This window comes from Buteo buteo, chromosome 19, assembly GCF_964188355.1.
Source record: "Buteo buteo chromosome 19, bButBut1.hap1.1, whole genome shotgun sequence".
Taxonomy (NCBI): domain Eukaryota; kingdom Metazoa; phylum Chordata; class Aves; order Accipitriformes; family Accipitridae; genus Buteo; species Buteo buteo.
Genome location: NC_134189.1, coordinates 13,106,412 through 13,129,612, shown reverse-complemented (window position 1 = coordinate 13,129,612; position 23,201 = coordinate 13,106,412). Strand labels below are relative to the sequence as shown.

The following is a 23,201-nucleotide window of genomic DNA, read 5'->3' as shown; positions in this document are numbered from 1 at the left end:
CCAGCGTGCATCACTTCCACGGGGATCCAGAAGCAGCGAGCAGGAGGGCTGTGAGATGTCCGAAGGCATTGGGATCCAGCAGGGGGAAGAGGTGACGTGCCCTGGCAGGGTCCACCTGCAGTGCGTGCTCGGCTCTGAACACAGGTTGCTAGCAAAACACCCTGCAAAGCTGGGCTGGCTGCCAGCTTGTTTCCTGATGGCAGGGATCACAGCATCCACAGGCACTGCGGATGCACGACCTCCGGTGTCATCTTCCTCGCCCAGGAATACCCACTGTGACGGGTTAGAGCAGGTTACCATGGCAATATGCATTCTCCCCTGGAGACAGCATTTTATCCCACTTCCAGTGATACAAAATGAGTCCTTATGTTGAGTTCCTTTCATATTTTTTTTCCCCTCTCACTTGTTTTTTTTTTTTTCCTGTTGTGTCGGAAAGAGCTAAGACTAATAGGAGGCACTGCAGTCTGAGAGCTTTAAAATCTGGTTGGGGGAAGTCACCCTACATGACAGTGGCAGTGTGCGCAGTTGTGTGTGTGGGCACACTCGTGTGCAGCTATGGATGGCAGTGAACACAGAGTGATGGTGAGGGGACCGTATGTGGGCTGTGCTGCCTACTGTGCTGGAGTCTCCCACCTGTGCTCTGGGCTCTCCCACCTGTGCCATGCTGTGGTCCAGGTTTGAGCCTTCATCTCAAGACCCTCCAGAACTGTGCCCCGTCTCTTCAGTCACCCCAGCTGCATAACCCTGCTCCATACACTGTGCCTGCCGCTCTGCCAGCCATGCCAGCTCTTGGGTTGTGTCTTCTCCCACCACCTTCCCATAGGCTCACACTACTCCTCAGCATGGCTTACACTACCAAGAGTGGTAAGCCACCTCCTCCTCTAGTCTTTCCTGATGACCCACTTGTGCTCTGCCAATCCAACATTTCCAGATGGAGGCTTCATATCCTTCCTTACCCTCTCCATTTATCGTAGAAAACATAAAATAGAAAACAAGAACACACCTTATTTTTTTCATGCTGTGTACTCATTTCCACAGACTCATGCTGTAACCTTAATAACTTTGCCTCTCTCCATCCTCTCCCACCCATTTCCACTGACTCTGTACTATGGCTGAGATGTTTCTGTTGGCTCCTCAGTGGCAGGGTGCATGTATTTTGTTTGAAGCAGGAGGTGGTATGCACTGTTTTGATAAGACTAAGGTAAAATGGCTGAATGTATTCATGGCTGCATGCAGAGGGCAGATCAGCATGGGCACATGTGGATCTGCATGCACAGGTGGCGTGTCTGGAGCTGGGTCTGACTGTGCCTGTGTGTTGGCATCAGAATGAGTCAGTGTGTGTGTGTACAGGAGGACAGCTCTGTATCTGTGCACATATAGCAGATGATATGTGTGTCAGCTTGCAGATTTGGACTTGGCCAGGAGCAAAAAGAGGGACACTGCACTCCCTGGCAGTGTGTTTGAGTGATACGGGTATCTTTCCACCTTTAAAAGTGAGAAGGGAAATCTCCCCTGACTGTTGTCATCCCCTAGGGACTTTCCCTCCCTTCTCATGTGCTCTCGGCAGCACTGACTTGTAGGGTGGGCAGCAACTTACTGTCACACAACAGCAGTGACCCTAACAGAGACGCATGGACATTTCTGATGTCCTGCTCCTCACATAAGCTTTCACAGAACTGCTCTCTGTTTGCAGAGAGCTCTTGGCAGGATACAGGACGACTCAGGACCGAAGCTGAGAGGATGACACAGGTTCCCAGAAGGTGCCAGCTGCCTCCACAGCAGGCATGCGAGGGAAACTCTGTGCAAGGGCATGAGGCACAGCAAGCACTCGAGGTCTGACTCTACTTTATTTGTCTGGGAGGGCCCAAGGGTGAAAGGGCACAAAATGGGCCTGGGTCAGAGGAACAGAAATTGAGCCAGGTGCCCTGACTCCCCAGAAGCATGTTGCACTACTTGAGTGAGTGGAGCAATAGCACAGTCTGTTTGTCTGGGAGGATGTATTTTGGGAGGACCCCATGCTTGACTGCTCTCCAGTACCTTTGTTCATTGCTGTCCCTTCCTTCCTAGAAGAGTTTCATGCCACAGAAGAGATTTGTTTTTGCTCTTCATGTTCACCTTCTGTGTCACCCATGAGTGGCTGCCTCTTCTTCAGCTCCCGGTGGTACTTGGCCATAAGGGAGGCATAGATGCAACCATAAGCAGCTGCCACCACCATCATGATGCAAACGATGCCGCAAACCACCCCTGCGATGATAACAGTGCCAATAGCCCGGCGCACGCTCACGGGCCTATATCGCTGTTTCTGAGGACATCCCACACTGGGCTCCACTTCTGTTTCTGGGCCTGATTTAGATTTGGAAGGAGTTGGGCTTCCTTTAGTGCAGGGTGGGCCAGTATTGTCCAGCACTGTAGAGCTGTTCTCATCATCCAGCTGGGAGCAGTAGTTAAACATCTCCATGGGCACCATTCGCATATCCTTCCCTTTCAGCTCCTTGGGCAGGGTACATGCCAGCTGGTCGATTTTCCCACCTGTCCCAATAGAGATAATAGGAGTGAACCACAGCTTCGTCCTGATACAGTGACAGCAGAGCTAGATCCCCAAGTGGGGTAAGTTCCTATGATTCCATTCACACCTGCTAAGTATTTGCCCTACATAAGTCAGCCATAGCAGCATTATGGTTACCAAGTGGGGAACTGCTTTATTATAGCAGTGGGGCCATAAAATCCAGTCCCTCGTGTGAATGCATTGCTGAGTAGAGAGAGTATTCAAGAGAGCGTGCCAGATCCTCAGTGTTTGTCAAAGATGGAGGGAGGGAGGGAGGAATGGCTGCACCTCCGTGCACCTGGCAGAAGGAGCACATGTGGTATCCTTTAAAATGATTGTTTTGCCTAACTTGGAGGCATTTTGTATGCCTTGGCCTGCCACAACTGGAACAGCTTCAACCACAGCAGCTGGCTGGTATGCTTCTGCCTAGGTTGGATTCAACAGTAGGGCTCATGGTGCATGATATCTGCGTAGACATCTTTAAGGCCAAGACATGAAAGTCCTCTTAAACTGTCTATTAAGTCAGCCTCATACTGTTTAGTGAGTTATATAAGTGTCAGTAGAAACCATTTTAGAAAAGGAGAAATTAAAGCAAAAAGGTAGGACCAGGCTATATCTTCTCAAAATAACAACAGACACACAGTCCCATCTTCTAACAACTAATCCATCCCCCCTCTGTGAAAATAGTGACAGATGTTGAAACAAATGCTTGAGTGAGTTTGGGCAATTTCTTTGGAAGGGGACAAAAAAGCAAAATTAACTCCGTGTGCTTTCCATTGACTCTGTGATATGAGAGTCAAGAAAGAAAACAAACAAACAAACAAACGAGGGAAGTGGCATTCGTATGCTTGTTTGATTCTGCTCACACAAATGCATATTTCAGACTGCAGTGTAGCCATAGGCATAGATAATCTTTTTGCAGCATGGCTGTGATCAGGAAGGACGTGACAGCTGACTGTTGCTATCCACGTGATTTGAGACCCTTTCCTACTCATTGGCTCCAACGACAGAAGGTCAGGCCTTCAATCATAATTCCTGTAAAATGTGCCATCTTTCTCCGAGTTGCAGCTCCTGAAAGCATGTCATCCTGTCGGCATTCCTGCTAAGTGATATGTACCTTTCCAGCCTTCCGTATTTCGAGGAAAAGCTGGAAATACAAACTTGTCAAAAACTGTTTGGTTTGAAATGATGATTTTATAGCCAGTCTGACTTGGGCCTCATTGTTAATGTGAGCTTTAGTTTGGTTTTGCTAATGTTAGTTGCAGTATTTTTCTAAGTGGCACTGTTTCCTATGGTTCTTTTGTTGAAAGCAAACCTGATGCTTTACAGCCAAATCCGGCTTTCACTTCTCCCAGCTTAAGAAAGAGTATGGGATGGTTATTTTCAAGCGTGAAAAACATTTTTTCTCTTTAGGCAGAAAGGGCAAGGGGAACTCATAATCCTAAAATTTTGATGTTATTTGAGGAAAGTTCTTTTCTCTCCCAAGAAAAAAAAAGTGATCTTTCAGATTAGAAACAAAACAAGGAAATAGGAGATCTGGGGCTGCTGAGGACTTCTCAGACTGGCAGTGTTGCTATGTGAAGGTGTGGTGGCACCTAAAGAGACAAAAGTTTCTTAGCATTGTAGCACAGCCCTCATGCTCCTTGGCTAAGATCTAGCATTCAGGTCAGCCTGACCTGCCAGATGTATCTGCTCGTGTTTCTTCCCTGCCTGCCTTTGTCTGCCTTTCCGCGGAAGACCACGGAGCTTGGCTCCCACTGCGCAAGCACCTACCTCTGTAGGAGAACCACTCCATCCAGTGCTTGAAGTCCCGGAGGTTGCAGTCGCATTCCCAGGGGTTATCCCCAACTTGGAGTTGCTGCAGGCTGGTTAGTGGTTCAAAGGTCACCCTGTCCAGGCTCTGCAGGCGGTTGGACCTGAGAGAGAGGGAGCGGAGAGCAGGCAGGTCGTCAAAGATGCCCGAAGGTATCTGGGCCAGGCCATTGATGGAGAGATCCAGCTGGCGCAGCAGGGCCGTGTGCTGTAGCAGGTCCTTGTCCAAGGCCCGGATGCTGTTGTTCCTCAGATGGAGCTCCGTGAGGTTCCCCAGGTCACTGAAGATGTTCTGAGGGAGCTGGTCCAAGAAGTTGTTGGATAGATCCAGCCTTTGTAGGGCAGAGAGGTTGGAAAACACTGCTCCCGGCAGGATGCTGAGTTTGTTGTTGAGAAAGAGGAAGGTCCTGGTGTTCGTGGGGATGTCTGAGGGGATGGAAGAGAGGCCCAAGCCACTACAGTCCACTTCCAGGTTGCCACTGTTACACTTGCAGGAGGAAGGACAAGCAAAGAAGGACTCGGCAGCGCATAGAGACAGCCAACAGCCAAGCACTGGTAGGTGAAAAGCAAGCGAAAGAGAGTGCGTGTGTTAGAGCAGTGCTTTCCCATCCTCACTCGTCGCCGCCTTGAGCCCAGCTACGGCTACGATATAACCCTCACAGAGGGACTCTTCACCGCAGTGCCCTGCCGTGTAGTGAGCTTCCTCACAGCTACATCCCTTTACTGCTGCCCTGTACCCTGGCAGCAGGGTTTTCCTCTTAGCCTTCTTTTCAAGAGCAAGCAAGTAAATATCCTTCCAGTTTCACAAGGAAGTTAGAACAGTGCATCCCAGAGGACTTTGCTGCCAGGTACTAGAGCACTGGAACCTGTCAGAGGAGAATGGAGCAGAGAGAGGTGGGAGGTGTCACCTCTGATAAAGGACAGCTCTTTCTAAACAGTCAGAGTTGAGAGAGGAGGGACTGGTATATATTAGAAGCTCTATTTTTTCAGAAATAGACATGTTAATGAAAAGCTTTTAAGAAAAATGAAAACAAAACAACCTACATCTCAGTTGTGCTCCTGCAGTTTGAACCCTAATCTTTGTGATTAGACCTTCTTAGACCCAGATCTAAGTTAGCCTCTAAATCAGGGTAGCATTTGCTTTCCATATCTACAGTGTGTTGCATGGACCTTGTGGCAAGAGACTTTTTTATTAATTAGATTACATTACAAAGGGATGACCAAGAAAGCTGTTAAAAAGTAACAAGGAGTCCCTAAAACACTGGGCACCTGGTACTTGCCATTGCTTTCAAAATAGTTTCTGAATCCCACAGCAATAGTCCCACAAGTATCTCCTCTGACCAAAATTGCCCATAGCAATGGAGATGAGGGAAAAAACTGCAGGTTGGTAGTTGAAGAAAAGGGTGTTAGGAAAAAGGTTAGCACACACCCCCTTTCTCCTGCAGTGTCTCAAAGGTGAGGTCAGACAATCCACAAAACAGCATTTTTTAGAGCTGTTGTGGATCACCATTCCAAACATGGGTCCAGATCCTGTGAGTGGTGTCAGAGGACTAGTTACCAACCCTCTCCCTGGGAGCCAGTGGCTTTTAAAACTCTCATTTCTGTGACAAAGAAGCACCAGCAACAGGAAAGCAAGCTTTCTGCCTTCTGTCATTAGAGGAGTGGGAGTTATGTTTAAGCAGACTATGTAAAACATTTGCATCCTTCATCTTCATTCCTATTGTGGAATTGAGATTAGTTTCTTCAATGTGGGAAGCAAATTCAGCTCCCTGAGGTGACAAGTTTGAGCATTTGACTAAAACTGAAGCAGGTTTTTCTGTATGTCATGCCCTGTCCTCTCCCTTGTCACTTGGGGTTGGTAGAGTCTTTTTAGGGGTGAATGGTAGCTAAAGTGGATGCATTTATTGTCTCGTCATTTTTTCCTGGACTGGAAACCAGATTCTTCTGTTCTGCTTTTTTCCAAAGAACCAATAAGCAGGTATTTTGTTTCTTAACCCCAAAGGAATTGTGAAAGGACTGCCATAGGAGAGGGAGCCAGTGGAGACCCATGCTCTGAAGCAGCTCTGCATGGAACAGCTCTACAGTCAGCCATGCTCTTCCTCTCTTCCCTCGCACGACTCTCTCTAGAGTTTAGTCTGACCCATAGCCCATTTTTTTTATATCAACTTTGCTTCTGTCAGCGCTGCTGCCTTCGCACCCAAACCCTGTCATCCTGCCTAGGGCCTTTTTGTGTTCCCAGCGATCCTTGAGAGAACTGGCAGATTTATGGACTGGTAGCCTAAGGAGAACTACACAGTTTGGATCCTAAGCTATATTACTTCATTAAGGGCCAAGGGATAAGTGTTCAGAGAGAGTGTCTCAGCTCTTTTTTATTTCATCCATCTTTCACAACTCCTGCAAGAACTTTTTTCTGTCCTACAGTTGAGATCTCAGGTGTACATCAGCCCAGGCTGTGCCAATCTGTATGTTCTTTTAATAATAATTATGGATCCTTATGGTGAAATACAAGAGAGATCTTTACCCTGAGCACCTCTGTGCTTCCTTGTCATGCAAAGGTTGGGGTCAACAGCAGAGATTGCCATGAAAGCAGATCATAGCCTGTGGACTGGTGCAGTGCAGGTACTGGCTGGCTGACTGATATATAATTCCATCCAGAATACATTGCACTCTTGCTGTAGGGAGAGAATTAAAAGAATGGGAGCTAGAGTGGGGAAGGGAGAGAGCCATGAGTCACTCAGGTAACCCCATCTTTTCCTGGATGCTTAACAATAGATTGATAGCTGTGTTGATGAGATAACACTAAGCTGCTTTGTACACCAAGAAAGGTAAGAGCAGACTGTCTGTAATGCTATACAGGTGGCACTCTGTTCAGGGCTTATCTCTCAAAATGCCTACCCGCCACTGGCCCCGACTGGGTGGCTTTGGGGTTCCACCAGAATGTGTGCTGGCAGTGGCTGGAAGGAACAAAGTCTCAGGCAGCTGGCTGTGGTTATGTTCAGGAACTGGATTTATGCCAAGTTTCTGCAGACATATAGGATGTGCCAAAAATGTCTTGTTGTTACCCATATATTGCTTTGTGCTCTTGGAAATATTTTACTAAAATCATAGGGAGGAGAAGGTCTGATTTCATTTTCAGTCCCTGCAAGAGGTGCATCCACAAGGATGTGAGCTGAGACCAAGGAATTCATCGCACTGGTTAGAATGCAGCTCTACAGGCAAGAGAGGCAGGGAAGTGATAGAACCTTAAGCTGTCTTCCAGCCCTACAGAAGGATGAGTAGTATGTGTTTTCATGTTAGGGGAAGATGAAGTTACATTGTGGGGTGTTTGGTGACTCTGATAGGTAGCAGAAAGCTGATCCAGGTATATCAGATTAAGTCAAGGCTCAGTAGCATTCATTATAAATAATTTATACAGCAGTCTAGTCTGTGAGGATGGGTTACAAAGACACCTGTTTTCTGGAGAAGGAAACAATTCCCCCAGCTTCTTACAGTAGCAGCCCCAAATTTGATCAGGGGGGCAGGAACATGGGAAACCACAGCTCGGCACCTAGGCATGCAATAGTGATGGATGCCCTCCAAGGGCTTCCTTTCCTCTGCTGCAGTCCCCAGATGGTTCTCTGAAGTGCAGGTACATTCCCTGAAGCACCTAGCAGTCTCTGCTCTGCATTCAGGGATACTATAGCAGATGCCCTGGTCCACTGGGAAGATGCACAGGCTGAACTTTTACAATTTAATTTAAAAGAGATCTTCTTTATTTACTCCTTGATTTTCACTACATGTGGCAGTGCCCAGTAGGAGAATTCTGCGTTCGCATCCTGCATTCCCTTCTAAAATCTGTCATGACTTCTGCTGTGAAGAGCTGGGAGCCTTGATCAGCAGCCTATGTATAAACCCCTACTACAGAGAGGAGTCTGCAGCTTACAGGATGCCGGTCTGAGAAATGTTTGGACTGCATCTTTGTGCCGTGGTATCTGTCTCGCTGTTTCTCACCTGCCAGGCCCACTGGAATTCAGAAGCAATCATCACTCGCTGTCCCACTTTAAGCCCATCTTCAGCTTTAGAGTCTCACTCTCCCTCCTAGCTCGCCTGGCCTCTAAAGGAATCAGGAATTAGTTCAAATATCTCCATTCTTAGCTGTCCCTCTCCCCTATTCTTAACCCTGATGTGACCTATTTTCTTTCCACTCCCTTGACAAACAGGATCATTGTACTTAGTACCTGAGTAGGCACTACTTACGACAAGCCTCTTGCCACCTCATGAGGAACCTGCTCCTCCACCGGTGGCCAGCAGTTGTAGGCAGCATTGTTGTCTTCTCCAGCGTGTCTTCACATCCACCAGCCAGCCTGGCACGCGGCCCCAAAGGGAGGAGGAATGACCTTGTAGCCTGCCTGCCAGGTCCTGGAGGGGGAGAGCAGAGCAGAGCGGGTGAGATTCAGTTCCCTGGGCGCAGGGCTGGGCTCCGTGTTGTCCCTTCCCCTCCCCAACTAGAGTTTTGCCTTTGAGGCATTAGCTCAGTTTTGGAGGAGAGATGGAGGATGTTTCAGCAGGCGCAGCATGACAAAGGCACAACGTTAATTCACTTTGAACCTCGCAGTGCAGAGATAAGGCCGAAGAGACAAGCCGGTGCTTGAACAGCCTGCTACGGTAGCTACATTAGCCTCCCGCTCAAGGTTAACCTGATGAATTGCTGAGGTGACCCTGCCAGGGCAGCAGACTCCAGCTCGTTCCCTCTCGGCTCCACGCAGGCTGGTACCACCTGTGCATCCTCTCCCTGACACACAGCTCAAGCTCACTGAGGTCTGGGCACCAGCAGCTGCCAAGGCGCTTCTCCCCCCACCCCTGTATTCCGTGCTAGTGCTTCCTTTATGTTTTAAGGTAAAATGGATGTGATGGCTAGAGCAGGGCTGAGCAGAGCACAGCTTCAGCTTAGGGATTTCACACTGCAGCAACTGCAGGAGCTGAAGAGCCGAGTGAGCCTCGGAGGAGAAGGGAGGACCCGGGGCGGGGGAGACTGAGTGGGAGTGTTGAAAAGAGAGGAATTACATCTCAATTAGAAGGAAAAATGCTCAGTCTAATTAGAAACCCAAAGACCATAAACTCTCCCCTGACAATGAGTGACTGACAACAGGTTCCAACTTCCCTCCCGCTTCCCTTTTGGATACAGGCAAGCAAGAAAAGGGGAAACCCCACGGACCCTCCTGTCCCCCTGCTTGCTCTCTGACGTGCCACCCACAGTCACAGCAGCAGTTAGATGGACACATTTCAACCAGGGTACAGAAATAAACCATCCTCCATCCCCTCTGAGGGGCTCTGACAACATCCACAGCCTTTATTATAACTGGGTGCTGCACTCCCACCGGGACACCCTCCCCACACACGTGCCAGCTGCTTCCCCTCCCCCAGGCTCCCATGACTGATTTATTTTATATGGGAATGTAAACCACCAGGAAATATTTAAATTAGCACCTTGATGAGACAGATGAGCAGGTTCAGTGCCTGGACTAGTACATTTTGCAAGGCTATTTAGATCATTTACCCAAATGCCAATGCACCAAATAGAGGAATACCTCTCACGGCACTGAAACCGATCCAGCCTTCACCCGTTGCAGCCCCCCACTCCCCAAACCGAGCCAGACCCCTTTCCCTGCAGTCCCCGATGAAAGAGAAGCCGCAACAAATAACTGTCCCCAGTCGGTGCTTGCACTCGCCCTGGCTGAGAAGGAGACTTTCAGCCTCCCCCATATCAACGTCTCTGTCCTAACGGCCACCCCTGAAGTCTCCTGTCCCCGGCTGTCAGTATCAACAAAGAGGATGAAAAGCCGCAAGCACTTACCTGGAGGGGCTCTGCCCGCAGCCACTTCCACCCGATTCCCCGGGCACTGCCCAATTACAGCCTCTTCCTTCCCTCTCCCTCCTTGACTTTCACTCCCCGGCAGCAGGCTTTCCGTGTGCTCTATTTAACTCCCTACAGCACAGGAATAAACGGCAGAGTTAAGCTGACAGCCACAGAGCCTTATCTGCCTGCTGGATAGCGGGAGTCGTTCAGCTCCAAATCCCGTTGCCGAACAATCGCGTCCTTGCTCTCAGCATCAGGGGCTGCCTGCCACGCTCTGTCGTTCCCTCTTCCCCACCGTCACTCCATCTAACTTTGTCAGGGTTATAGATAGCTCTGTTCCTTGCGCTCTCGCCTTTTGGCTCTGTTTTGTAACACCCCATCTGTATCAGCTGGCTCGGCTCCAATCAGGGGGGCTAAGCTTTTAAAAAAAAAAAACCACCAGCTTCCTTGGGTGCTTCGTGACACGGCTTCCCTCTGCAGTGTCCCCTCAGCCCAGGCCCCCCACTCAGGCCATGGGCTGGTGTCTCCCCCACCCTGCTCGCTGCGCTGTGCAATTCAGCCATGCCACCCCCAGGCGACAGTGGGGGGCTGAGAGCAGGACCAACATACCGGGGCGCAAGGACGGTGATGGGGTCAGGGTTTCTAACCCTAGCTCCTTCTGCACTGGCAGGGCAAGTCCGGCTCTTGCACTCATTTCTGGTACCTCACGGAAGCCTCTTTCTCTCAGGCAGCGCCAAGGCTCAGGCACGGAGTGCAGGGTGGGAGGAGCAGCCGTGTATAAATAAGCCCTTTCCCTATGTTTAGAATTTATTACAGTGCATAGTGATTAACACCTGTTCAGGCTTCAGTGCTGTCTCCTGCGCTGCCACACGCACAAAGATGGAGGCGCCTTGATAAACCCAGGATTATTTTAAAAGCATGTCACACAAACACAGTGCTTCCCACCCCATAGATAGCAGCCACCCTTTGTGCACTCATACACATGTTTCTAAGACTTAAAAGCAGCTATCTTCATGTATGTATGCAGATATAGTCACCAGTCTAGCTTACATTTACAAATTTGTGCACAGAGTTGGGCTTGCACGTGTACTGGGGACTCTTCTGTGACCCATATTTATCAGCATCCATGTCTTGCACAAAACTGCCTGCTTCTCCAAGCATAACATATGCTCAGGTGGCAGAGCAGTAGATTTGGAATAGGTAGAGGCTCCTGACTACTGAAGTGCAAGGCACAATGAGCTTCTGCATTTATACCTTGAAGTAGTATGTTTATGGAGAAATTTTAATTCCAAGGATCCAGAAAAACCCAGTTTCTCCCACGTATCTATTGCCTATAAGCACATTAGACCCTTAGTGATTAACATTCTGCAGCCAGGAGAGAGCAAGGAGGCAGAGAGGATTTTTAAGAGTTTCTTTTTTAAAGGTTTTCTCTGACTTATCTTGAATTCTGACTTAATTAGCTGTTTTACTGTGGCCCAAGACATGCCTTCCGCTCTGCAGAGCACCAGGCCAGCTGCGCTCACTGCCAACACAGCACTGGGAACCTCATAGTCCTGGGGCAATTAGCACCTGCCCACAGCACAAGGCTCTCCAGAGCACCACCAAATCTGTCCGGCTGCTTTCAGCCTGAGAGCCGCGGACTTTTCCAGCAGTGAGGACTCTGTCAGACCTAGGAGTGCCCCCCATGCACCCCCAGCCCAAGAGGTGAGGCACCGTGCCACCCGTTCAGAACTAGCATGGCATTGCCTGGGTTTGGGGGCTCAAGGCTGATCTGCATTGCTGGAGCTCAGAATGCTCTGAAGTCACCCAAGGGCTCCACAAACCAGGCATTAGTTTTTCGACCAGGCTTACTAGGTGATTCCTTCCCCCTGGAGCAACCTGTCAGCTGAATGCTTTGTGATCCATCGGACACGGTGTCCAGAGCTTTCTTCAACGTGCTTGGAGTTGAGTCTCTTTTCCAGATTCTGGAGAAATTAACAGAGTAGCCTGTGGGGGCTGGTGATGGCCTTTTCTTCTTGCCGTTTGATATAGGACAGTAAAAGACAACTTTTTTAGTTTCAGCTGAAAGCAACAGAATGAAATCATCCATTTCTGGCCCATGGGCTCCAGTGGCCAAAAATACACTGAGCTGAAGTGCCACTTGGACATCTGGCCTGCTGTCAGACTCAAGAGGACTCTCTAATGAGGATTCCCTTAATTGGCTCGAACAGGGAACTTTACTGCTGGGGGGGATGCTCAGGAGATTATAATGGCTCTGCAGCAGTTGCCAGGGCATAAAAGCTACAGCAGGCACTATTACTGTCTTGTGCTTCCTGTATCCCTGCCCAGTTACCAGTAATGTTTGCAGTAGCACTCTAAAGCCTTAGCTTTCATAAGTCACGTCCCAAGGACCACACTGTGAGGCTGGGGAGGGTTTCAGTTTACTGCAGCCACATACGGTTTTACTAACACTTCCCAATTCTGTGACACATTCTATCCAAAGCTTTCCATCTGCTTTATGAATGGCTCTTACCATGGTTGTAGGTGTTGTTGATATTTTCTATTTAATGACCCCCAGAATTAAGGTTGAGGTCGTAACTGGTAGTGCCTCTGCTCTAGGTAGGTGGATAAAGCTATCCCATTTTCCCGACAGGGACACTGAGGCTAGAGAGACAGGTGACTGTGTCACTAGGATGAGTCGCAGTCAGAAACAGAGCCCAGCAACCTCTGTCTCTGATTTTGTCTCCTAGTCCTTTGCACTAACCCTTGGATCATGGCTCAGGGATCAGACTCAGTTAACAGCCTGGCTTACGAGCATTGGCAGGGCACGTGGGTGACCTATATTACAAAAGAGTAGGTAACAGAGGCTGCAACAGATGCCAGCAATAAATTATCAGGAAGTACACACAGACATTCATCCCTCCCCCACACTCTCCTTGGCAAGTGATGGCAAAGTCCCCTTCCCCTTTCCAATGTTGAACTGCTTCAGCCTTTATCAGAAAAGCAGCAGGGTGAGGGAGGGCATAGAGGACACTTTAAGGAGATTATCTTTTTTTCCTCCCCTTTTCTTGTTGTGTTTAGGATTCTTGTTTATTACCATCACCCATAATGTAGGGGGACAGTGGTACCCTAGAGCCCCGTGATTAAAGCACGTTGTTCTATGTTTGTTCATCAGCCCTTGGGGGAGAAAAGCTGGTGCACAGAGGGCAGGGAGATGCGGCAGCCATGGGGTCTGACTACAGCAACTGAAAGTTCATGAAGTAACCTGGCTGATGGGTCCTAGGGCGAAATCGTGCTCCTGACAGTACCACAAGTGGGTTTAGAGGGCATGGACATGATGCCCGTTCCTGGTCCTGCAAGAGACCTAGGTCGGTCTAGCAAATCATTGACCGCAAGAGGTCACCTTGTCTGAGCGGCAGCTCCTCGTTTGTTGTTTATTTGGACTGCGAAAGCACCCAAAGGAGGCAGCCAAGCTCAGCAGCACTGTAGAAACATACAGTGTGTGTCGCTGCCCCAGTGAGCTTCTGAGCTAAATAGCTGGGGGCTTCATTTCCAGCACTTGCTGATTTATTAACACATGTGTTCAGGATTCATTAGTGTTGTGCTGTCACAATCAATGGAAAGCACATTTTAAATTCACACTAGAAACCCAGCTGCAGAAGAAATGGTGCCATCTGACTTGCAGTGATCGATCACAGCTAAGCAAAACACCTCATACAGAAAGCTGTAAAGTAAGTGGAAGGCGTGCAAAACCCACTCGGTATTGTAAGGGACTCTGCCACATTCCTGACTTGGTATGAATAAAAACCTCACCCTGTTCTCTGGGATGTAAAGAGGTCAAAAAGCTTCTCATCTTGGAATGACAATGTGTAGGCACCTCTGAAATGCAAATGTGGTTGGTGTTAAAAAGTGTTTCTTCTCCAAGCCCCTCCAAGAAAAATCAACTTTATCTCCATTTTACGGAGGGGTAAACTCTGACAGAGGTAACAATGGCTGCTGAGTTTACCTGGCTGAAATTTCAGCTGCCCAGCTTTTGATACCTTATCATGAGCCCACATCAGTTACCCACTCAATATTTTCAAAGCTGCCAAGTGCAGTGCTTACACTGGATCACTTGGGCTTGTAAATGCTCTCCTGTCCTGCAGAGATGATTTGTAAGGCTTATCAAAGTTACACAGAATAAAGGAGTTTTGGTGGGGCTTTCCCAAAGCTTCCTGATGGGCCTGTGGCAAAATCAGGAGAGAAGCCAGTTTTCTTGATTCCTCATCCCGTACCTTAACCAAGAAACCTTATTTACATCCCAAGCCTCCCTGACCAATGCACGATAACGAGACTGAGAGATGTTAGAGGGGCTGGAATTACCAAGGGCATTGGGCCCCGTCAAACCCTCTGGGAAAGCACAGAGCATCCGAAGGGGAGCCAGGGCGGGTAGCACTGATGGGAAAGACCCAGATTGTTGTGGAGAAGTGGGATTCCTTGGGAAGCTGTGGAAGCAGGTGGGGAGACCGGGATATCCAACACGGGAGTGACAGGAAAGTCCCAGCACAGCGAGAGTGCAGCATATGGAGGAGGCCCAGAGCAGCAGCAGGAGGAGAGCTGAGGGGGCAGTTGACAGGAAGAAATCCAGCCATGTGTGTGCCAGCATCTTCTCCAAGTATTATTGAATGCGACAGACCACGTGCATGTTTCCTCCATGCAAAACGGAGGCAGCTGAGAAGGGAAGCGGGTGAGGGAGTGGGAGAGGGGCTCAGAGGAGGGACACGTGAGCTGACTACCCAGTTTCCTCCTCTTTTTCTTGCCACAGAGTGATGTTTTTGTTCTTCTCACACTGTTGGCAAAAATTGGTAACTGAGTGAGATGTGGAGGGGGGTTCTACATGAAGGCTGAGATAACATTTTCTGATCCAGCCGGGAACAGTTGGCTGTGGGTGGTGGCTTGTCACCAGCCCTGCCAATTCTAATCCAGATCCCAGTTTTTCTCTTTCTCTCAGCTGTGAAGAGCCTTCTCTACAACTTTAATTTCCTGCAGGGGTTAATCCCATGGTCAGTAGTAGCTCAGGCCCTTAATCCTTGCACTCAGCCCCTTGACAGAAGGACTGCAGCCGCTCCTGACCCAGCAGGTCTGAGGGAGGCATCATTCTGCTCCCAGTTCCTCCTTTACACCCCATGAGCATTCTTCAGCTCACTGGCATTTAAAATGCCACCCCCCCCCCCCTTCCTGCCAAGCCTAGCCCGGGGCTGTGGTGGGTGGCACATCCCAGGGAGAGGCACCAGGCCAAGAAGGCGGCTTGGTGGGAGAATCCTAGTTCTGTGGTCCTCATTCTCCTCCCCACACCACACCAGGTATTTTCCACACTTCTTAGTTGGATGGTGCTCTGGATCCCCAAGTAATCTCTTTCTTGTTTTTATTCAGGTAGTGTTCAAGAAGGAGGGTATGCATGGGCCCACATTTGTGAAGGGTTCCCCGAGGGCTCAGAAATTTTGAGATGATCCCAGTACCTTCCCTGGGTCTCTTATTAGGGGCAAAGGATGCAGCAGATCCATAAGAGGGAAGGTCCCAGCCTGTCTGAGATGAGATATACATTTACATGCACAGAGTAGTAGATGGAGGTGCATCAATTTAGCAGTAAGATAGGAAAGTGTAAGGTTTTTTATCAATATAAGCTCTCAGTTCACAGTTCTGTCCCTGGAGTGCTAGGCCAGACATCTATCAAACAGTACGGCGAGACTGCCGAATCAAGAGGCTTCCGGATCAATAGCAAGAAACCCGTGTTGTACTTTATGGGGCCCAGGGCACTTCAGCCATAAGCCTTTCTCCTGTGCTTCCTCATTCCTAGAATCAGGTGAGCTTCTGCAAGCCTGGGTGATCCTACGCACACAAAATATCCCAAACCTACATGTTTGCCATCATTCATATCTGCATTTGCCCAAGAACTGGCTTTGCCTTTTTTGATAGTCTGTATTCTGAAATACACCAGGACTCCAAGCCCACTAGCCTTCCTAGTGCTTGACTCTGGTTACTTTTGCTTCTGGTGGAGAAGCCAAAGTGATGGAGAACTGTCGCCACCTAAGCTGCTGAGTGAAAGAGTCCCTCCCCCTCCTCCTCACCCTGCACCTTGGCTTCCTTTCCCCGGCTGCCAGCCTCTCTGAATCAGACCACCGGCTGCAAGGATAGCGGCTTGCCACTTCAGCAGTTGGAGCAGGAGGAGGGAGAGGCGGTAGAAAACACAGTGGGACAAGGGAAGAACTTCATTGCTGTCCCACTTCACAAGCCTGTGGCCCAGGGGGTGTTCACAGGGGCAGGGATTATCTATGCATGCACAGTGGTGGGGCAGAGCACAAGATGCCAGCAGTAAAAATCCTCTCTGCTCTTATCGTAAGGGGATCGGTAATCCAGCACGCACACAGCTTCTGGCAAACCTCCCAAGGAAAGGCTGACTCTCATTGTTCGTACACGATGCATTTACACTGAACTCTGAAGGAGACCTTTTTCTGCCTTAGTGAGTTGCATAGATCTGTTTCACTTGGTTGCCACTGTGGCATGAGGTCGGCAGTGCTACCTGTTATAGAGAGCCTGGAGCTCTTCTTCCCCTTCCCCATTGCCCCCCATCACCTTCCCAGAGCACCCAAGAGGGGGATCCCTGCAAACTCCACACAAGCTGCTGCCTGCAGCTCCAGGGGTGCCTGAGGATCTCTGGGACACACTTACACTCTTTACAGGCTGGGAACATTGCCCATAGCTCAACAAGATGTGGTGACAGTTCTCACAAGCCAGAGCTCCAGCCAGGATTCTTGGATGCATCTGGGTTAGCACACATATCACAGCCCCATGCTGCTGAGCTTGCTGAGGCTGGGGAAGGTCTTCAAATTTGATGTGACTTTAGTTTTCTGGAGGGTTTGCAGCCACAGAAGAGTTACGAGTATAGCAATGTTCACATCCAATCAAAATCCCTAAAGGCAAGTGGTGTGGAGAGCAGGGCCCACTTTCAGCGCCTCTGCCCCCACACAGGTACCTCGCAGCAAAATCGCAGCAGCAGCATGCCCTGCTTTGGGGAGCACTGGCAGCAGAGAACCTCACCAGAAGTGGAAAGAGAGCCCAAGTGATGAGTGCTAAGTCAAGTTGCCTCTAACAGCTCCTCTCGAGACTCAGGATCTGGTTCTACTTTTTTATTCCTTGTGTGAGCGCATGGTCCATGGGGAAGGAAGCTTCCCAGCTTTCCAGCCTCCTTGGAGTGAAGAGGAACGTGGTGGCAGGGCCTGTCTGCAAAGTAACAGCCTTTTCTTGCAGTCTGTTGTGAAGTTCAGACTTGTATGGCCCTGCTGTAAATTTAAGTCTCAGTCCTTCCTGTGATGGGTGTGTGGCATTGCAGTGTATAAATAATGGAAAGTCTCTTGTTTTCCCATTCATAAAAAAAGAATCAAGAAAGTGCCATTTTCATTTTTTTAAAAAAATTGCCATATGATAAAATATGCTATTTGGCTTGCAAAGCCAAGCACTTAAATGTGAGTTAGTACCTGCAGAACCTTAATTCAGCCACTTGCATGTATGCATTACAACACAGCCTTTGCGTACCCAAGCAAGTACTATTTCTTTTTTTCACAGGACCTGTCCCATACTCAGTGTAAAGGACACATGATACTCAAGCTAACAATGAGGATGTTGTAATAAATAAGGCTATTTTTATATGGTCAGTGTTAAATATTAAACCGCAGTTTTGGCAGGTGGCCACAGTCTGTTCATTCCTAATTTTGCGGGTGCCCAACACGAGACCCTAGGGGCCATTTTGCAGAACTGCTGAGCACTCACAGCTGTTTTCCAAAATGCTGGCAGCTTAGCCAGCAAACTGGTACGATCTCGAGGAGTCAATGGCTCCAAGAGCCAAGAGGCCCCAGGCTCCGGTCCTGCACCTGCTGCTCCTTCCCTGTGTGGCTAAACAGGAAGTCTCTTTCCCTTCAAAAGCAAGGAAAATAACCACTCTCTCTTGCCTCATCAGGAGCATAAATTCTCTATCATAAGCTATGAGGCAACTGTAGCAGCCAGCATCTTCAGAACACCACAAGACAATGAATAATGATGTGTTGCCTGCAGGGCTTGGATGGCAGGCAGTAAACAAATAAAACAGGCACACACTTTGCAGTACCAAAAAAAATAACAGCCCCCTGCTTCACTCCCTGAGCACCATGTAGCCAGTGCCCTGAATGAGGCAGCTTATGAAAATAAAGCATGTCATCCTACCAGTCAGGACTGCAACCGGGTGCAGATGGCATGCTGCCCCCAATCCCAACATTTCCTAACTTTCAACTGCCAGTTTCTGCAATGTGAATAAAACCATATTTCAAGTAATCCCACCCCTTGCAGGTGAAACAACTTTTCCTTCCATCTCTCCAGCCTGGAATTGAACTGGTTTATAGAAAAAAAATACTTCTTCTTGCTATTAAGACACTCTCAGCCACACAAGGCATTTTTGTGAGCCAGCATTTGGTAAAGCCACAGCAGGAATAAGGTATTTCCATGCAGTAGGGACAGAAACAGCCCAAGACTCCAACTCCAGCTCCTTCCTACTGAGGACTGGAGTGTGTGTCATGGTGTAGTACTCTGGAGCATTACCCAGCTGGCAGGAGTGTCCCAGTATGGTCATTTGAATTAGGGCTTGAGCTACCCAGGGCTGGGACAGATGTCAAGAGGTGTAAGCAGCTGCTTGTAACCAAACATGGCAAGTGAAGGAAACTGCTTGGTCTCTCTTTTGAATCAGTAACAGGCAAGTGCTGGAGAGTCACCAAAGAACTGCCCAGAAATGCCCTCCCACAGGCTTGAGCCTGTCCTCATCCTGTTCCAGCCTCTGCTGCTCTGGATCCTTCTGTCCAGGTATCCTTATGGCCCTGTGCTGCTGCTGGTCTTCCCTGCTGCACCAAGGCACAGGTCTCCTTTCATCAGGCTTCTGTGGTTCTGAAGAGCCTATAAAATCCTTTCTGCATCAGGCTTAGAAAAACCAGAGGAAGAGCAGAAAGCTGGAGTAGCTCATGAAGATATCGGAGCTGGGAGTGCACCTTGCTAGTGTGTGGCATTCACTTTGCTGGAGGCAAGGGTAAAGCTATGATCTGCTATAAAAATTACGTAAAAGGGCTTCCCCCCTTTCTCTTTGCAAACAGCCCCTTTGCTCAGGATTTACCATAATTCCTCCAAGTGGGCAAGATACACTAACAGAGACTGCACTGATGTCTGACAGGGAGACAACTCCCGCAAGCCTTTCGCTCATGTGGAATAATTCCCTTGCAAATGTTGTTTGCCCACAGCAGTTGGAGGAAGATCCACCCCCCGCCCCCCAACAGACCCGAGCGACAAAGCTCAGAAGAAAAATGGTTTGCAATTCTGGAAAGGCACCCCCTCCTCCTCACCACTAGAAACGTCCCCTGCTTTGTGACAAGTCCCTGTGTGCCTTTAAGGGTCCCCCTGTCTTTTAAGGCTTTCCGTCTTTAAACCCTGCAATAGCAGCTGCTCCAACCCTTCCCCAAATGAGACCTTCATTTCTCCCTCCATCCTTGGGTGGCAGATCAGGTACCCTGCTCACAACCATTGCCATTGGGGTTGTGCTGGACGTGGCACATTCAGGCTACCTGATAGTCCCCATGGCAGGCCTAGGGCCTGGCTCGGTCATGACCTGGTTGGAGCAACAGCTGCAAACATCCTCTCTCCCCAAACTGGGAGAGCTCTGATTTTACATGTCTCTCTTAATTAGCATGAGATGCAGTGGCAGTAATAAACTGAGCAGGCAGAGAGAAGGGGGGGTAGAATGCCCTGCGTGGGATGTATGTGTGCACGTGTCTGTGCATGTGTATATATGCACACATGTATATATATGCGCGCACACACACACATGCTAACACTTACATATATACCCCTACCCATAGGGGGCTTCACATCAGCTCATTTGGGACCTCATTCTCCCCCTTTCCTCCCAGGCAGGGCTGGACAAGTCCATGAAGTTTCTCTGTGCTGTGTTCACTCCCACCCTCGGTGCTGTGCCTTCCGCCCAAAAGTTCAGAAATCACACGCTCAGCCTGTGGGGATGCTGGAAGCAACTTGGGACTTATTTTTGGCTCTGCTTGTGATATGGCATCCTTCACTTCATGTCCTGTGGTCATGTCCATGAGCTTTGTGTGTAAAATTGTACATGCACACAGACACCCTTACACATACGCACGCCCCCTCATCCTAAAGCTGTATATTGAGTGCTGGACCTGTTCAATTTTGGTCCTCACTTCTCCGTTTTAGGTTGTTCTTACTAAGACAGCTGAGACCAAAATGATACCCAGCAAAGCCACCATGGGTCAGGTGAGTGGCACCTCACATGCCGACCCCTCTCACAGCCCCGAGGAGAGGACAAAAGCCAGGGCTCACCAGGAGCTGCTTGGTACGCGGTGACTACAGCAGCAAGCACTTAGCCTCAAAGCCTCACCTGAGCTGCCCGTGCTGCAATGAAAGACATTGGTGCCATTCACAGCTGGGAGAAGTTCCTCCCAGCTGCCTGCACTGAAACTGGACTGGAACCAGAACCAGCAGCCTCTGCGGCAGGGTTGTCATCCTGCCTTATGGGGAAGATCGCTGCCCGTGAACCTCGCACAACTGGGATTTGTGGACTGTGCCGTCTGGCAGACGGTGCTGCCCCCGACCACCACTCTGCTCCCCGAGGAAGCCGGTTCTTGGGGGGCAGCTCCACTGATCTCGCATAGCCGGGGAGCGGGGGGGGATACAAAAGAGAGATGTCGTTACTTACCTCTCTCAGGCTGGGATGGACCCTCCTGTGAGAACGGCAGCTCTTCCAGCGAACACGGTACAATCCCAAAACAAATCCGGCAGAAAGTCCCTCCGTCGCCGGCTGGGCTCTCGGTGGACCCTAGCTGGCAGGAGCCCCTCCTAGCCAGCTGCTCACCCTGCGTGGAGGGCAGAGGAGCCGCACGGCGAGATTGCAGCGTGGGAAAGGGACTGTAATCCTCCGTAAATAATAAATAGGGGAGAGGGAGAGAGAGAGAGAGGCGGGAGAGGGAGCGACTGCGCGCGGCGAAGTGACAGCTGGGGGTACATCTGCGATGGCAGCAGCACGCGCGCAGGAGCGCGCAGAGACGGTGCAGAGGAGTCACCCTGCCAGGCAAGCAGGGTCTGCTCCGAAACACCCAAGGGAAGGAGCTCGGGAGATTTTCCCTTCTCTCGACCCCTCCTGGAGAAAGGGCAGTTGCTGTCAGTCCCCCTCTCTCCCTCCTCCCCCCCTTGCTGCCATCCCTCTCCGGGTGCCGGGGAGGGGTGAGGAGATGCCAGGGCGGGGGAGCTCCCTACAGCCCCTCGGGAGGCAGATTGGTCAGGCACAGGTTATGAGAGGAGGCACCGAGCTGAACGCCTCCTCCCCTCCCTCCATCTCTCCCCTGCCTGGTATGGCTGATGACAATAAACCCGAAGAGAAAGGCGTGAGGAGGAGAAGGGATGAGCCCTGGGGAAGCACCCGAATCCAGCCCACTGCCTCTGTCAGGCTTCCCTCTGTGCTATCCCGTGGGCTCCTGCAGCCTGCCCCTGCCAAAATCAGACCCCTCGCTTGCCTTCCTCCAGCTTGCTGAGGACCTCGGTAGCTCACGTTTGCAAGAATGACTCTTGCTGATCCATTTGAACTGCGTCTTCTGTCAGGTCCAGTATCATAAGCAGGCTGCTCTTAGTTTGGGCTTTTTGTTCATTTGAATTTGTCCGGAAGTTATTTTTTAAGTAAAATTTCTAGGGGACTTCAAGTAAAATTTTGAGTGGGGCAGCTCTGCTGCTGGCTTGAGAGAGAAAATAGGAATATTTCAGAAATATGGAATGGGGAATGCAAATGGATGGTGTGGGCAGGGCTGCTCTGCTGCTCTGGCACATTCTTCCATTTGAATCGTGGGGTTTATTTAACCATTGGACCGGCTGCCATGAAAACAGATTGTGAATGGCAAGGTACATCTTGATAAGCACCCTACAGGATGTAATCTTGCAACTCTTTGTTATGCCTTTTTGTCGTGCGGCAGGCCCAAGAATTAAATCTTGGGGAAAGCTCCTTATAAGAATAGCGTATGGATAATCAAAGGGAGAAGCCAGGGAAGGCAGACAGAAAGAGAGACAAGCAGAGGATGAGCTAATGAGGCAGACATGCTCAACAGAGGGATGAACAGGTGGAGGGGAAGGCTCTTATCTCCACAGTGAATGGCAGCACATAACTCTGGAGAAAGCCAGCCGCAGCCATGCAGCGGGCACTGCTTGGGTTTGCAGGCAGGGTGCCTGCTGGTGGGAAGTTGTGCACAGGTCTGGGTAGTTCATCGACATGGTGAAGCAACGTCTAACTATGCAAGGTGTGCAGCATTGTTTGTCCTCATGTTTTATTTCATTGCTGGGATGCTACAGTTGCACAGGTTGTTTGCACATTAGTAGGAATAAAACTATTAGCCATGGTCTCTCTGAGGACTCTACGGTTGTTGCTGTGATGCACACCAGGGCCACTCATCATTTCACGGTCCTCGGATCTTCCCACTCCTACAGTATACTCTGCCACCAGAGAAAAAAGGCTCATTAACAATCAGTTATACTTTGGAACAAGCAGGAGGGGGCTTATTCCAGTTTCCTCCCTTTCACCTGAGCTGTAGCATCATCCTTACCTCAGACTGAATCACTGTTTTCCTCCTTTCTCCCCAGCCTCACCAACAGCCTGAAGGCAGCCGGGTGACTATCTGTTAGTAGCACTGGGAGGGTGATTGTGGCCTGTTCCTCCTCAGCTCCCATGTCTTCCTCAGGTCACCTGAATGCATGGAAATTTCTCACAGCTCTTGCCAGGAGCTTCCAATCCACACCGACTGGCGAGGAGTGGTGCTGCCAGGCAGAACTATGGAGCCAGTCCCTCTAGTATGGTTCCCTGTGATGGGTACCATCCAGACAGACAAATCTGTCTGCAAGGCAGAATAGCCCCCAGCTTTGCTTTCAATGACCTCTTCAGACTGTGCCATGATGTGAGGAGAGAGGTGCTCA

General features: G+C 49.8%; 2 protein-coding genes across 6 annotated transcripts in view; one reads left to right on the top strand and one right to left on the bottom strand.

Annotated features, from left to right (window-relative positions):
* CACNA2D4 (calcium voltage-gated channel auxiliary subunit alpha2delta 4) overlaps positions 1–23,201 on the top strand; it is a 130,819-nt gene that overhangs the window by 78,933 nt on the left and 28,685 nt on the right. The gene's annotated exons all lie outside the window — the stretch shown is intronic.
* LRTM2 (leucine rich repeat transmembrane protein 2) lies at positions 1,834–21,635 on the bottom strand. Of its 5 annotated transcripts, none has more exons than XM_075051153.1 (5): positions 20,947–21,635; positions 10,191–10,322; positions 8,594–8,755; positions 4,319–4,909; positions 1,834–2,529 (listed from the first exon to the last, which is right to left on the bottom strand). In XM_075051153.1, exons 3-5 carry the CDS (start codon positions 8,658–8,660, stop codon positions 2,075–2,077), a joined length of 1,113 nt encoding a protein of 370 aa, XP_074907254.1. In that variant the 5' UTR covers positions 8,661–8,755; positions 10,191–10,322; positions 20,947–21,635; the 3' UTR covers positions 1,834–2,074. The 5 variants fall into 5 exon arrangements, with proteins under 5 accessions (XP_074907254.1, XP_074907251.1, XP_074907250.1 ...); XM_075051150.1 differs by lacking the exon at positions 20,947–21,635 and adding an exon at positions 10,803–10,931; XM_075051149.1 differs by lacking the exon at positions 10,191–10,322 and having other exon boundaries at positions 20,947–21,485.

Coding starts and splice junctions, on each gene's coding strand:
- LRTM2 (XM_075051153.1), bottom strand. CDS start 8,660: ATGCTGCCTACAACTGCTGGCCACCGGTGGAGGAGCAGGTTCCTCATG. Junction 4,910..8,593: donor GAGGTGGCAAGAGGCTTGTC/GTAAGTAGTGCC, acceptor TTCACCTACCAG/TGCTTGGCTGTTGGCTGTCT. Junction 2,530..4,318: donor GGAGTGGTTCTCCTACAGAG/GTAGGTGCTTGC, acceptor CTATTGGGACAG/GTGGGAAAATCGACCAGCTG.